The sequence below is a fragment of the Anabrus simplex genome, chromosome 1, assembly GCF_040414725.1.
Source record: "Anabrus simplex isolate iqAnaSimp1 chromosome 1, ASM4041472v1, whole genome shotgun sequence".
Taxonomy (NCBI): Eukaryota; Metazoa; Arthropoda; class Insecta; order Orthoptera; family Tettigoniidae; genus Anabrus; species Anabrus simplex.
The window spans coordinates 1,582,457,511-1,582,472,558 of NC_090265.1; the positions used below are offsets into that span (position 1 = coordinate 1,582,457,511).

General features: G+C 37.4%; 1 protein-coding gene across 1 annotated transcript in view; it reads right to left on the reverse strand.

Moving 5' to 3' along the window:
• The window catches only part of PolZ1 (DNA polymerase zeta catalytic subunit), a 409,350-nt gene that overhangs the window by 79,254 nt on the left and 315,048 nt on the right, over nt 1–15,048 (reverse strand). The window contains exons 22-24 of the mRNA XM_067138984.2: nt 11,177–11,307; nt 10,983–11,096; nt 7,670–7,841 (exon numbers count right to left, since the gene is read on the reverse strand). Coding sequence (XP_066995085.2) covers nt 7,670–7,841; nt 10,983–11,096; nt 11,177–11,307 — 417 coding nt within the window. The remainder of the gene's footprint in view (nt 1–7,669; nt 7,842–10,982; nt 11,097–11,176; nt 11,308–15,048) is intronic.

Genomic DNA, 15,048 nt, shown 5'->3' on the forward strand with positions numbered 1-15,048 from the left:
ATCAGAAACATTGAAAGCTCGTGAAAAAGTTATTGAATTGACAGAAGTAAAAAGGGATCTCTGCAAGCAAGAATTAGACATGCTGCAATTAAGGCATAACGAACTAGCCTTAATACACATGGAAAAAAAAAAAAAAAAAACGAAAAAATTAAGCAAGAAAATGAAAAACTGAGAAGTGCAGTGCTAGAGGCAAAACTTTCCTTTTATTTGAAGAAACAATAGACTAAATTTAATAATAATAATAATAATAATAATAATAATAATAATAATAATAATAATAATAATAATAATAATAATAATAATAATAATAATAATAATAATAATAATAATAATAATAATAATAATAATAATAATAATAATAATAATAATAATAATAATAATAATAATAATAATAATAATAATAATAATAATAATAATAATAATAATAATAATAATAATAATAATAATAATAATAATAATAATAATAATAATAATAATAATAATAATGTAATAATGTTCTACGAATGTATTAACCTATAAACTTAAGTAACATTAACCAATGACCTATTAGTAACAAACATACAGTCACATTAAATATTGCCTGTTATGTGCTATAGAAAACAATAAAGTGTGTGGTTGTTTATATAATAGTAGTGATACAGAACTCATGTGTTTTAAATGTATTCCACTTTTAAAGCAGTGTCTTAACGGAAGTGGTTTTCAACGATTCTGTTCCGATTAATAACTGGAGGACCATCTTGATCAGCTAAGCCAGGTAGGCCTACATTAATTTCCTCAAAGACTAAATAATTCCTGTTAAGTCGTCTTTTTTCTTCTAGATAGTGATGGAGTACTTCATCTTCCGGGGGTTCATCTTCCTTTGTTTGCATAGCAATATTATGTAGCACAATGGTAGCCACTATGACAGACAAAGTTGTTACTGTTGTTTTTAAACCCAGTGATAAGGCCGGAAATCTCCTTTGTCTCCATATTGTCGTTCAACAGTGTTTCTTGTCTTAATATGGGCTCTGTTATAGTTTTCCTCGCCTTGATTTCGTGGATTTAAGAATGGCGTAAGAAGAAAATGTGTAAACCGATATCCATTATCCCCTAGGAGATGTCCGTCTTGGATTCTTCCTGTCTCAAATTTCATTCTTATTTCAGAATTATCAAAAGTAATACTGTCATGAACCGATCAAGGCCATCTAGCAACAATATTCCTTATTAGTAAATTAGCATCACAAATAGTCTGTACATTAATTGAGAAATAGGACTTTCTGTTGCGGAAAACTTCTGCATTATGTCCACCAGGAGACAGTATAGGTATATGTGTGCAGTCGATGGCAACTATTACTCCAGGGAAGTTGCTTATCATATAAAGATTGCGAATAACTGAACGAGCTTCGTCACCTTCAAGAAAATTCACATAGAGGGGTCTCAAGGAACCAATTGCTTCGGAAACTTTCCTAATATAGCGACAAATTGTTGATTTAGATACACTATTCACATCTGCTAGTACCAATTGAAAAGAACCAGTAGCATAAAAACATAGAGTTAAAAGTAGTTGTTGTATCGGTGTTAACGGATGGTTTCTATTAGTAGGATATTCCAGTCCATTTTCAATTTGCTCTAAAAGTTTCAGTAATACTCTCTTGGAAAGTCTGTACCTACTGTCGGATTTTTTATTATGGACACTCGAGTTTAGGCTTTAATTACAAACGAACCAATAGGCCTATTGCAATGCGAGTTATACCAATATTTTCCTTGTTTAATTCTACATTAGCGTATATAAGACACATTGTTTTCGACGTTCATTAAATATTTTTTATTTGTGGTTGTAATAAATATTGCCCGGGTTTTTGGCTTCTTCTCTAGGAAGCACTCACTTACGAATATATACAAGGAAAACTACTAGTCTGATGGTAATGAAATTTTTATATGTTATAACCACATGTATTTGTAGTGTAATACTCAAGTTACAATTTTTTTCCACCACCCCCAAAAAAGTTCTTATCATTTTTCTAAAGCAACTCTTTCTCAGCCCAGGATAAACGTATAACAGCAAACATGGGCTTGTTTTGAAGCACTCAGTCATGGTTATCAGAAACTACAATAACTGTAACCGTGCAGTTTGGTGCCGAATTTATGAAGAGTAATATTGAAAGGAGGTTTTGTGTACGCCGGACCGTGCGATTAACAGCAGGCCGGCTGGTGATAACGGGTGCAGTGTTGCCGCGTTCAGTAGTAACCACGCGCGCAACGAACACAGTACACTCGCCCCGGGCAGTTGTGCAACGGAATGCCCATGACCTTGGCTTATCCGCAAGCTATTTTCAGTTGTCCTATGTTCTGCATTTTGGCCACGTCACTTCAAGATGCCTCCGAGACCGCCATTATCAGAGGGTGAACTTGCAATGATTTTGAGTGCTATTTGTTTCTTTCAATGTGAGGGAGAAAAGTAGGGGACAGGAGGTTCCCTGTGTACAAGAAGGTGGCAGATTGTCTTGGATTATCTCTGTCGTCAGTGAAGAGAGTAGGAGTCGCTTCAAAGGAGAATGAAGGAAATACGTCATCCAGGTCAAGAAAGAAGCAGTGTGTGAGACCGGGGCGTCCGAAAATCCATCTCGATGATTTTACTTTGGGCACAATACGAAGAAATATGCACGATTTTCATATGAAAAAGATATTTCCCACAATTAAAAGCCTCCGAATGAAACTGTTAGAAAATATGCCGGATTTTCCTGATGTGTAAATTTCTACGCTTTTGAAAGTAGTTCGAAGCTTGGGATTACGATTCAAAAAACTAAACAGGAAACCAGTGCTAATGGAATCTGTGACACACGCTGCGGGCCGAAATACCTACCTTAGACGAATTAGAGACTTAAGAGCACAGGGCTTCAAGATCTTCTTTACAGACGAGACGTGGTGCGGACAGAACCATACTATGAAATATGGGTGGCAAGAAAACGTGGTTGAAGCTTTAGAAAACAACTTTGACAACTATAATCTGTACAGAGGGTACATTCAGCAAATTTATAGATTACATGGAGGGTTCAAAACACCGTCTGGAGCTGGGAAACGCATCATAATTTTACACATCGGAAGTGAAGAAGGATTTCTTGACGGTGCAGGACTTTGCTTTATTGGCAAGAAAGGCAGTGGTGATTACCACAATGAGATGAACTCAAATCATTATGAATAATGGTTCACGAAAGTACTGGGTTTATTGCCTCAAAGGTCGGCTGTCGTTATAGATCAAGCTCCATATCATACGATGGTCGATCCCTCATCTAAAAACCCGAACATGTCATGGCTGAAACCTGAAATTATAACCTGGATAACATCAAAGAATATTTCACTACCACCTGGAGTTGACGATTATAACAAATTAACGAAATCAGAGCTGATTGTCCTTGCCAGGCCTTATTTTCAAACACCGGTAAAGAAGCTGGAACAACTGACTAAACGACTTCGACCATATGTACAGCTTGTTTGGTTACCAGTGGCCCATTGCGAGCTTAATCCAATCGAGCTCATAAGGCTTACGTAAAAGGATAAATAGCAAAAACAAATATGGCTAACACATTAGAAAATGGTAGAGGTGTGGAAGCAATTAACGCTTTATGCCGAGAAGCCTTACGTACCGTCACCCCTGAACTCTGGAAACAGTGCATTAAACACGCTAAGATAATTGAAGACTACTACTTGGAAAAAGATGGACTGTCTGAAAACGTCGCTTATTTCGAGCCAGTCATAATCAACATGAATGACAGCAGCACCGATTTATCGGAACACAGTGATTTTTCAGACGAAGAAAATTGATAGAATTAAATATAGTAAATATATGTAAATAACAATGCAAATAACTCTTGTAAAAATTGTACAGTGTGATATTTCTAAATTAGGAAGTCAACCATTTTTAAACTTGCCTTTGAAGGTCCAAAGCCCTTATGAGAAAAGGTGATGGGAAGTGGAATTTATGAGGAAATAAAATTAAAGGTTGAAAGTAAACGAAAAGCTGTGTTCGTTGCGCGCGTATTACTACTGAACGCGGCAACACTGCGCCCGATTTCACCAGCCGGCCTGCTGTTAATCGCACGGTCCGGCGTACACAAAACCTCCTTTCAATATTACTCTTTATAAATTCGGTACCAAACTGTACGGTTACAGTTGTTGTAGTTTCTGATAACCATGACTGAGTGCTTCAAAACAAGCCCATGTTTGCTGTTGTACGTTTATCCTGGACTGAGAAAGAGTTGCTTTAGAAAAATGATAAGAACTTTTTTAGGGGTGGTTGAAAAAAATTGCAACTTGAGTATTATACTACAAATACATGTGGTTATAACATATAAAAATTTCATTACCATCAGACAAGTAGTTTTCCTAGTATATATTCCTAAGTGAGCTCTTCCTAGAGAAGTAGCCAAAAACTCGGGCAATATTTATTATAATCACAAATAAAAAATATTTAATGAACGTCGAAAACAATGTGTCTTATATACGCTAATGTAGAACTAAACAACGAAAATATTGGTATAACTCGCATTGCAATAGGCCTATTGGGTCGTTTGTAATTAAAGCCTAAACTCGAGTGTCCATAATAAAAAATCCGATAGTAGTTACAAAATTGAAGTCATCCACTGAGAAGAAATGATCATTACAGTCAGAAATTGCATGTTCAGGTCCCAGATTTTCCAATAATTCTATATACAGTAATTCAGCATCAAAGTTGTCTCCCACATTCATGATCTTCTAAATGTTCTGTGAAATGCTTTAACACTTCCTGTAAAATGCCGAAACGCTTAAAACACTTTAAAAGAGATCTGTAATTTCCAACTACTATTGAACACTGCAGTGTTTACAACACAGACACACCATTTTAAACGAATCGTCATGTTTGAAGGTCGAAAATCAGCGCGTAAAAATTGACAGTGCGTTTGACGTTTGACGATTTAATTTTTTCATTATCTTGGAGCGCTGTGTACGCCTCCATTGAGTTTGTGTTCAGGTCGTTTATTTACCCTGTTCTTTTTTCGTAAAGGCCCTGTAGGTTGGGTACTAGATACCCCCATGTAAAAAACCAGTTCAATTTGTGTGGCTTGCGAGGCCAGAGATTGTAAATTTTGATGTAATGTTGCCTGGAGTGGGCCGTAAGAAACTGAGAGCCTGTTAGCTCTTTTTCAAAGTTTTGTAAGAGTAACAAATGCCTCTGGAAGGCTAGATATTGTATTTTGGGAGCAAGTGCTCTTGAATTAAGGGATTTCTGCCCTTGACTAAATGATTCCTTGTTTTGAGTTAAAGTTTTGTAAACTGGATCCGGTATGTCTGGAAGTGTAAAACTAGGCGCTTGAAGCCCAGAATCTGTAGAATTCACTAAACTTGGATTTTCCTACCCTTGTTCTCAAGATTGCTTCTGTACCTGACATGTTATGTTCGTTAAGTGAAAATTTGTTAACTTGTTGTTTTTTGAAGAAATATAACCTTCAGTTCAAGTTTTAAATTAATTCTGATATTATAGATAGACCCATTCACCCCGGCACCTTCTTTAACCTCTTTCTGCTCCACGGGTATCCCCGTAACTACTACTACTATTATTATTATTATTATTAGTTCAATCTCAAGTATTCTGTCTATTTGTGCAGTGTTAGTTGCTCTGAAAATGATTTTACCTGCGTACATTATTTCTGGTTGTGTAACTATTTTATAGCGTTTTAATTTTGTGGCTTTTGAGAGGCCTTTTTCATTGTATATGTTCTTGGTGATATACTGTGCTCTGGTCAGTTTATTTATTCTGTTATGCCATGTCTGTTTTTTGTTGAGGTTATATGTTATCATTTCTCCTAAATAATTAAATTTGTCAATGATTTCGTGTTCATTTATTGTAATTTTTCTATGCCAGTTAACATGATTTCTGTCTATTTGAAGGACATACCGAGGCCAATTTTCTGCGCTATTTAACAGTGATTTAACTTGTTGTCTGACTTCCTGACCACTGCCGGACATGAGAGCAAAGTTATCAGCAAATCGCAGGCAGTTTAAAGCTATGTTATCTTTGGGTTATCCTTCTACATTCCAAACACAGCTGAACAGGCAATTTGCATGTTGTAAACCAATTTTTATGAGGAATGACTTAGAAAATTCCTCTCTTAACTTGACTTTAGAGTTTGTGTTGGTTAAGATGAGTTCTATCAATTTGATTAATTTTGGGTGAAGTCCCAAATTTGTTAAGATTCTCAGTACTGAAGGTCTATGGATACAGTCATATGCCTTCTTAAAGTCCACAAAGATGGCTTGTTTTTTTTTTTTGTGTGTAATATGCCACGACTAGTTTTCAAGTGACGATCTGTTCTGTGCAGCTTCTCCAAGATCTGAAGCAGCCTCCCTGGTATTCACCTAATACTTGCTCTAGTTATTCTTTAATCCTACCCTATAGGATTCTGGAGAGAATCTTGTATGCGCAGTCCAAGAGATACATACCTCTGTAGTTATCTGGATTGCTTTTGTCTCCTTTTTCATGGAGTAGGTGAATTATAGCCATGATCCAATGTTCAGGAAATTTTTATGTTATCCAAATTTTTGTTAGAACAAAGTGTAGGGAGGTCCAAACTGTGCCGCTGGCATATTTCCACATTTCTCGAAAGCTCGGTCTTCTCTGCAGGTCATGTAATACTTCAACTCCTTGAGTGCTGCTTCGACCTCTTGGGCTGTTGGGAGGTTTGTGTGTTCAGGTATGGTCTTTATTGAGGTGTTTGTGTTCATTTTTAAAAGTTCCTTGGGTTCGTTGCAGTTTTGAAGTTCATTGAACGCTTTTGCTTTCCATTTTCCATCCTCATTTTTCAGCATTAGCATAGAGGGATCATATTTTTGTAGTTGTCATCCAAAGATTTTGTAACAGTCTCCAGAATTGGTTTTGTGGTAATTTTCTTCTGTTGAATTGATTAGAACTTTCCAAGATTGTCTCTTGATTTGCCTAATAATTTGGGCAAAAGTAGTAGTAGTAGTAGTAGTAGTAGTAGTAGTAGTTGTTGTTGTTGTTGTTGTTTTTGTTCATATGGCTATTGCTAGTCTGCCACAGCCCTTGCAAGGCAGACCCTACGACAAAGCTGGGCGGTAACTGCCATGTATGGGGAACTGCATGTTATTGCAGTGGAAGATTTAAGGATAGTGATATGTGTTGCATGGATGTTGGGCATAGCACAAATACCCAGTCCCCCAGGCAAGAGAACTAACCATTTAAGATTAAAATCCTTGACCTGGCCAGGAATCAAACCCAAGGCTCTCTGAACCGAAGGCCACCACGCTGACCAATCAGCCAAGAAAGATGCTAGGAAATTTACCCTGAAGGAAGATTCTTTAACACATCAGTCATTTTACTAACAAGGGTATATTGTACTTCAGTACCCTGTAAGGCCAACAACTATGATGGAAATTCATCCTCCTACCTTGAGGAAAGGAGACTAGCACCAAACCAAATGAGCTATGTAGCCAATGAAACCTCAACTAAAAGAGATGGCTGCATATCACTATGTCTACAATCTGGCAAACAATTAACTGATGATACTAGTTTCTTTACACTGAGAAAGCAAAAGGCCTGAAACTTTTCAGAAAACATTGAAAACAGCTCTGCACTGATAAAGAAACTAAAGTATAGAGAGTTGAGGAAAATAAAACAAAAGAAAGGACACCATACCATGAGGCGAGTGTCAAGTATCTCTTCCAGCATGCGAGGTAGGACTCCCTGACGCACACTCTTTTGAACAAATGCTACGCCACATGGTGAGATGTTGATCTTCTCAAGTAGATTTTTCAACTTGCTAGGAGGTACTCTTAAACGAGTGCAGCCAAATTCAAATGGTGCAGACCTGTAGAAAATGTAGAACAGAACTGAATTTCAAGAATTCTTGCATTAAGACATCATATTCATAATTAAATTTCATTAAGTAATCTATTTAGAGAGACAAGTTGATACATATCTGACAGCTGACTGTTTTTAATGATCCTAACATAACAAAGAAACATACAGGCCATTATTACATTGCATTAGTTATTTATAATAGGGAATTTGTCTACCTATACTTCTGCAATAGTTGTTTCGAAGTAACAAAGAAAGTAAACACAATTTGTTAAAATATGACCAAATACCACATTTACTTATGTATGTATCAGACCCCCTTGCATATTAGACCCCCCTGTCTTTTTGAGACAAAGAAAATGAGAAAATAAATCTAACGTGCAAGGACCCCCGACGTAATTCATCAGAGAACAACAATTCCACTTTGAAGCGGGTACAAGCCTTCCTGCAGCATTTGTGAATAGTTTCATACATACAACCCGCGCCAAAGTCATGTGGTACATCTGCGTTTCACAGTTAAGAAATGTCCACCTCCGTAGCATAGGCCTACTGCACCTCAGATGACGTCGCACAAATAGGTGAATAGTTTTGTGTCTGACCCACGCATCAGTCATGCTATATGTCTGTGTTTTGTAGTTAAGAACATCTATCAGTGTAATGGTTAGCACAATTAGCTGCCATTCTTTGTGGCCTGAGTACAATTCCCGGTACCGTACTGCCAGAGATTTAAGAATGGCAGGAAGGTTGATATGTGGTAAAAATGGTACATGTAGCTCCCTTCCATTGGGGGCATGCCTATAAAAGAGCTGCACCACCTCGGGATGAGGAAAGGAGTTTTTGCTATTAATATAGCAGGCAAGATCATTAACAAAATAATCATTTAATATCTCGTAACTCAGGCCAATATACATTTTTGGAGAGAAGTAGGTTTAAAATGTGATAAAAACAATCCAATCATAACAATTGTTTTATTCATCAAAGTACCTAACAAATAATAATAATGTTATTGATTTTACGTCCCCACTAACTACTTTTATGATTTTGGAGACACCAAATAAAACATACTATGCGTTAATAAACAAAATGGAGGCAACGAACATACAAAATTTAACACTAAGATAATAAAAACGAATTACTACTACACATGTAGATACAGTATCCATAAATGCTGCAAGCTTTCCTGTTTTTTTATGTTTAACTTTCCGTCATGGAACTTCTGGGACTATCCGGGCACTTGATTGAATACCCAACCAAAACAATGTGGTCTCTCTTATCTCAATTATAGCTGTTTGGGTATATCCTGATGTGATAAATGTAGAGAACAAGCATGAAATATATAGTAGAAGTCCGTTATAGTGAGAATTCATAATGACGCAATATTTACTCACTATAGCGGATTGTCATTATATGCGATTTTTTGTAAAAGTCGGAAAAAACCAGATACGTATTAAAATTGGTATGAAACGGCAGTAATTTTGTTCAAAACTTGCCTTTTTTGTGGATGATATCCACATTATGAATTGCTCGTTTGTTATTTTTCGGAATCCGATACTACGTGAAAGTGTGTGTTTAATTTCATTCTGAAAAAGTTATAGTATCACTTCAGAGGCTTCTGTGGCAAACGTTCCAATTTTCTTCTTCAAACAACGTCACCTAACCTAACCGTATATGTATCATGAAAACGTATTTCAAGCACACGTAGAGAAATGATAACCTCCTCGCTACAAAATTACATGGGAATAGCCTTTCCGAAATTTAACTAGATGCGAGAAAATATAAACTATCCTCTGAATATACTCTGCCGTACCTTGAGGTGTATCACATTGTTACTTAATTTCAGTATATAACATTAAAAATTAAGCTATCGTTTACTTCAGCCTTCATTTCTAATGAGTTAACGATTGCTATCGGGCACGTTATTTACACATTTATTACGAAAACATGTTATCCTCATTCATTTTGAATTTTCTTTTAGCGAACAGCAGTCGACGGGCATTGCTAATCGACTACGACATTGCCTTCAAATGTCTATGAGAGAGCTCGCCAGTGGACATAGCGAGGAAATGATACCGGAGATGATCGATCGCATGCAATATAATGACTGGGTGCATAAATGTCAGTAACGGAAAAAAATCGCGCACACTTAATCGCTTGTAATAACGGATGCATCAGTGAGAACTCTCGCTGTAGCCAAAGGATAATGCACAGTTTAATATAGGAATTCTGAAGGGACAGACAAAAACTGACGTTATAACGGGGTTCTCGTTATATGCTGTACTCGTTATAACGGACTTCTACTGTGCTTAAAAATAAAGGTCTGGCTTTCAACAGCCGCAGTTATCCAAAGAATGCTTCCAAGCACTATGTATTACATTTGAAAGTACAACTTGTAACATACGCTAGTTGTTATCTTCTGGTGACTGGGCACGCTATTTACAGAACGGCTTTTTTGGAAGGGGTGGCTCCTGCTACACATACACCAACTGGGAATAACAGAGACCATCTCCAGAAACCATTTGCAAATAGATTCTCACTGTTTGGACTATTTTTTAAAGTTTCAATAGGACAGGATCTCGAATGCTCTTGATTGCAGTGCATGGCTGACGAGATGGCAGTGAAGATGGCGTCATTTGGAATGACGACATGCTGGTAGCAGGGAAGTTAACGGCACAAGACGAAAATAATTCAAATTAAAGCAGTGATCAGGTTTACTGTGTGGTAGGCTAAGTTTGTTGAAGAATAGTGTAGAATGTTTCCATGTACAATTTATAGGTCTTTATAGCCTAGAAGTCATATGTTTACAGCACAAAATTTGAAGTTATCACATATTGGACCCCCCCTTACTTTTTTGGCTGTAAAAGTGGGAAAACAAGGGGGGTCTAATGCAAGTAAATACGGTATTCTGGAGTTACCTATATTTCATTTCAATGTAGCAATTTAATGAAACCTTGGCACAATGGTTTTAGTCCTCTTCTACTTCTTCTGTTCATCTGGGTTAGATTTATTCAGATGGCAAGGACATATAACCCTGAAGTTCTTACATTATCATACTTCTATCCCAGTCACTCCATTCCTTTGTGACATAATATTGTAAGTTATAATTTATTCAAAAATTTGTCAAAAAGTAATTCCGTATATAGCAAGTACTCACTGTCCTAAATGTTCCACTCTTCCAAGACAAGTAGAGAAGCAATAGTTGTAAGCAATAATCATAGATGGATACAAGCTCTGGAAGTCGAGAACAATTACAGGATCAACATAGAACCTGAAAGGAATTTCCACCATTAGTAATTTTTATTTTAACTTAACAATTTTTAGTTACAAACAGTAAAGAAGATGACTAACCTGGACTCTGGCTCCATAATGAGGGGCAGGCTCTCTGGTGCTCTCATCTGAGCCCTCTGACGAATACTGGGTGACACAGGGACATAATTCAAGGGCTTTGCTAAACGCAACATCATGGACTCCACCCGGAACTGCAACAAAATATCCACTCACTTTTACATACAATCAGAGTATATCAAATGAAAGCCATTCCCATGATGAAGAAATTAAAAACAGAAAGAACTTAGAGCTGTCCTAGAGAAGAATGCAGTAAACCGGTACTTTTAACATAAAAACCTCGTATCTGCACTACTGGCCGAAAATGTGATTTTTGTACAGCCTAATGAAGACCTTGTATCTTATCAGTCTGTAGATGATAATTTGACCATCTTGCGATGAACGTTCTACACTCTATGGGCAATGCGAAAACCTTGCCTGATGTCTCTACGATCATAGAAATTAAGCGCATTAACCCGTTAAGCGGGGAGCTCGGTACACTCCGGCCCACTCCTAGGTAGGGAGCGATTTCCCTGCTTGAAGAAAATATTTAATTACTTGCTTAAGAACAATATAAGACTAAAATAAACTGCTGAAGGACTCTAACAAGAATATTTACTTCAATATAGTGTATTTTAGTGTTGAAAAATTGTAATATTTTAATTTTTCAATACTTTATGCGAGAACGTACTAAGTTATTTCGCACTATAATACTGAGCTCTTTTCTTCCTAATAGCAAAACTGTGGATTTCGTTTATACAGCAAATTATACCAAAATATTTTAAGCAGTTTATTAACAATGTATGCCTGGAAAGAAACATTTTGTACATTTAAATTGTAGATTTACCAATTTTACATGAACTTAAAACATTGAGAATAGAATAAATTATAACACTCACAACATTTTCTGTTATGGTGGTTAGCGCTTTTGTGGGATCCAGTTTGTATACCTATAATTTATAACTGACACACAGAGATTATATATACTACACTACACTACACTGCACTCCAGGTAATATTTACAGTCTACACAGCGTTATGTCTTTTACAGTTGTTGAGTATGATACACACGGAAGCAGGGAGCAGGACACAGGGGCACTCTGCAATCCGGACACATAAAGATTGTGTCGCGCCTTTCCTTTTGGGAAGCACACACCACACACCTCTTGCTTTCGTGCTTCCTTTTGCCTGACTTAGAAGGGGGATTCATTTCAGGAAAATGTCTATCCATGAATCTCATGGACGGAGCTGGAGGATGTGCCCGTATGATTTGCACAGGAAGTGCCTCCTGAGAAGTTGATCCTGTATAACTGTCCAGAATTTCTTCGATAAGATCCATTCTGAATTGCAGATTAGTGTACTTTCCTCCATTCTTCCTGTGTATTATGAAGGAGTTGAACACCGTTAGATCCAGTAAATGCCTAAATATTTCTTGATAATATTTCTTCAGTCTCTTTCTTGTAGTGGCATAAGTAACAATGTATTGATCGGATAGATCAACACCCCCCATGACATCATTGTAATCAATGCATACAAGGGGTTTCTGTTTTGTCCCCCCTTTTCTATCTGAGACCATCTTCATTTCGCTGTCGTGGATACTACTCAGCATACAGACTTCCCTCTTATCCCTCCACTTGAGAGCTATCAACTTTTTCCTATACGAAACGGATACTTCTCCTTTCTTGAGATTCCGCTTCATAACTTCTTTCGGAAGTTTCTTTCGATTACTTCGTACAGTACCAACGGCGTCTGTATTGAATTTGCTCAGAAGATCGAAAAGTTCTGGACTGCTGTAATAATTGTCCACGCCGACAAGATAACCCTGATTCAAAATGTTCTCAGCCAACGTAAATACAATCCTTGAAGGCTTTGAAATATTCAATATATCTACTCTGAGAACCTTGGAGAGAAGCTCTGTGTTTTGCCCGGTATACCAGATCATGTTACATACGTACCCTGTTCCGGCTTCGCATAATTTGTATGATTCCATTCCGAAACGTGATCTTTTTTTTGTGTATGTAAACCTTCCACCCTAGCCGCCTTTTCCATAACAAGAGGCTCTCATCAACTGATACTTTGCCATCAGAGGTATAAGCTTCCGAAAATTTTGCTACCAGGTGGTCAAATACTGGCTTTATCTTGTAAATTTTGGGAGGAATTTGTCCATTATACGCCTCATTATCAGACAAATGTAAAAAGCTGAGGAGGAAAAACCTCTTCTCTGTCATCAGCTCATAAAAAATAGGCGTGGCCAACAAGCAATTGCGAGAAAAACAATGCCCTAATTTAGGTTTCTGTACAATACCCTGCAGCAGAAATATGCCCATAAGAAGCTTTATCTCGTCCTTATTTGTCGGAACCCAGTCTTGGTCTCGACTTCTTTGTTTCATCTTACTAAGATGGGTTTTATGTGCGATTTTCTGCTGGGCATAAAGGTTTGTCTGTTCAGCTATGTTTTGGCATATATCGTCATCGTCATCAAAAAATAAAGAAACTATTTCGCTCGGTTTTGTTTTCCCTAAAAACTCTCCGTTTACACCATGGTGTAATTTTGGATCAAAGCGGGACCTTCTTTGTCCATTTTCAGTCCAAGTTGACGAAGAAGCTTCATTGGCTGGAATATTATCAGTATTATCGTCATTACTCTCACTGTCATAATCGCTACTCGAACTGGAATCAAACACGTGTTGCCTATTTCGCGACTGCAGAACATTCGCATTAGCTGGGCCCGAACCCTGTACATTCGAGCCTGCAGTACTTGTTCCAGGTAAATTCCCGTCACTTACAAATTCCCCCTCAGCAGAATTTACTTCACTAAGATCGCTATCCTCCCCACTAAATTCCAGCATTTTGCTTATTATGGCCCGTAAATCATCCTCCTCTAATGGTGGGGGTCGGTAATTCCTTTTAGACATTTTAACGAAAAAAATGTAAGAAAAATAATCCAATCGAACCCTCGTCCCTGCAGTTTAGAAGGAAACCATTAGTTCTGCCTATACTATGCGCATGATTATAACTGCTGCGTAACTTTCACGATTCGCGGTAAACACACACTCCTGTCTTGAAGGAAGAACTCAAGACTGAGCATTATAAATTGGGTCACAGTTCTAAGGCGTTATCAGAGTGTATTTATATAGCATCGTATCTCCAGAAATCCCTTCTACAGCAATATTATTGTATCCTAGGCACGAGTAGGTGACGAGCTAAAGCTTCAGCGCGAGGCAATTACGCCTTAGGTCATTCTTGCCCGGAGGTAAGATGTATTCTTTATGATGCAACTCGTAGATAACACATTGGTATTGAAAGAACATAGTTGAAAAAATTCACATCAGACGGCAGATTCATCCAGAACATGTTGATGAAAAAGAAATAAACATCTGCAGGCAGGCAACTGAGAAAAAAATATAATTCGATTAGGCGGATATATCTGCGTTCCCCACCGAGCAAGCAACTTTTAGCCGCGGATCTCGCCGCTTCGCCCACCGAACGGGTTAAGTACACACCGGAGCAGAACATCAAAATAGCATTGGCATATGATGGGGATTATACTGACTTGCGGAGAATGCCATTGGAAGACGACGATGTTCTTCAACTCTACCGTCTATCAATTCCAATTTCAACCTCAAATTCATACACCCACAAAAATTAAAGCAGGCAGTTCCCAAAGACCTACACCCATTTTATGATTCTCCTCCTCATATAGAAAACAATGGGTAACGTAAGTGATTTGATGCCTCGAAAGATTGCAGAGGTAAAAGCACTAATTGGCACCAATATGTATGTAATAATAATAATAATAACTTAAATGTTTCCACCTTTTCAATACAATATATTCACAAAATTACAAAATTATACGGTACTAGTTTCGACCCATCTAGGGGTCATCATCAGCCGTA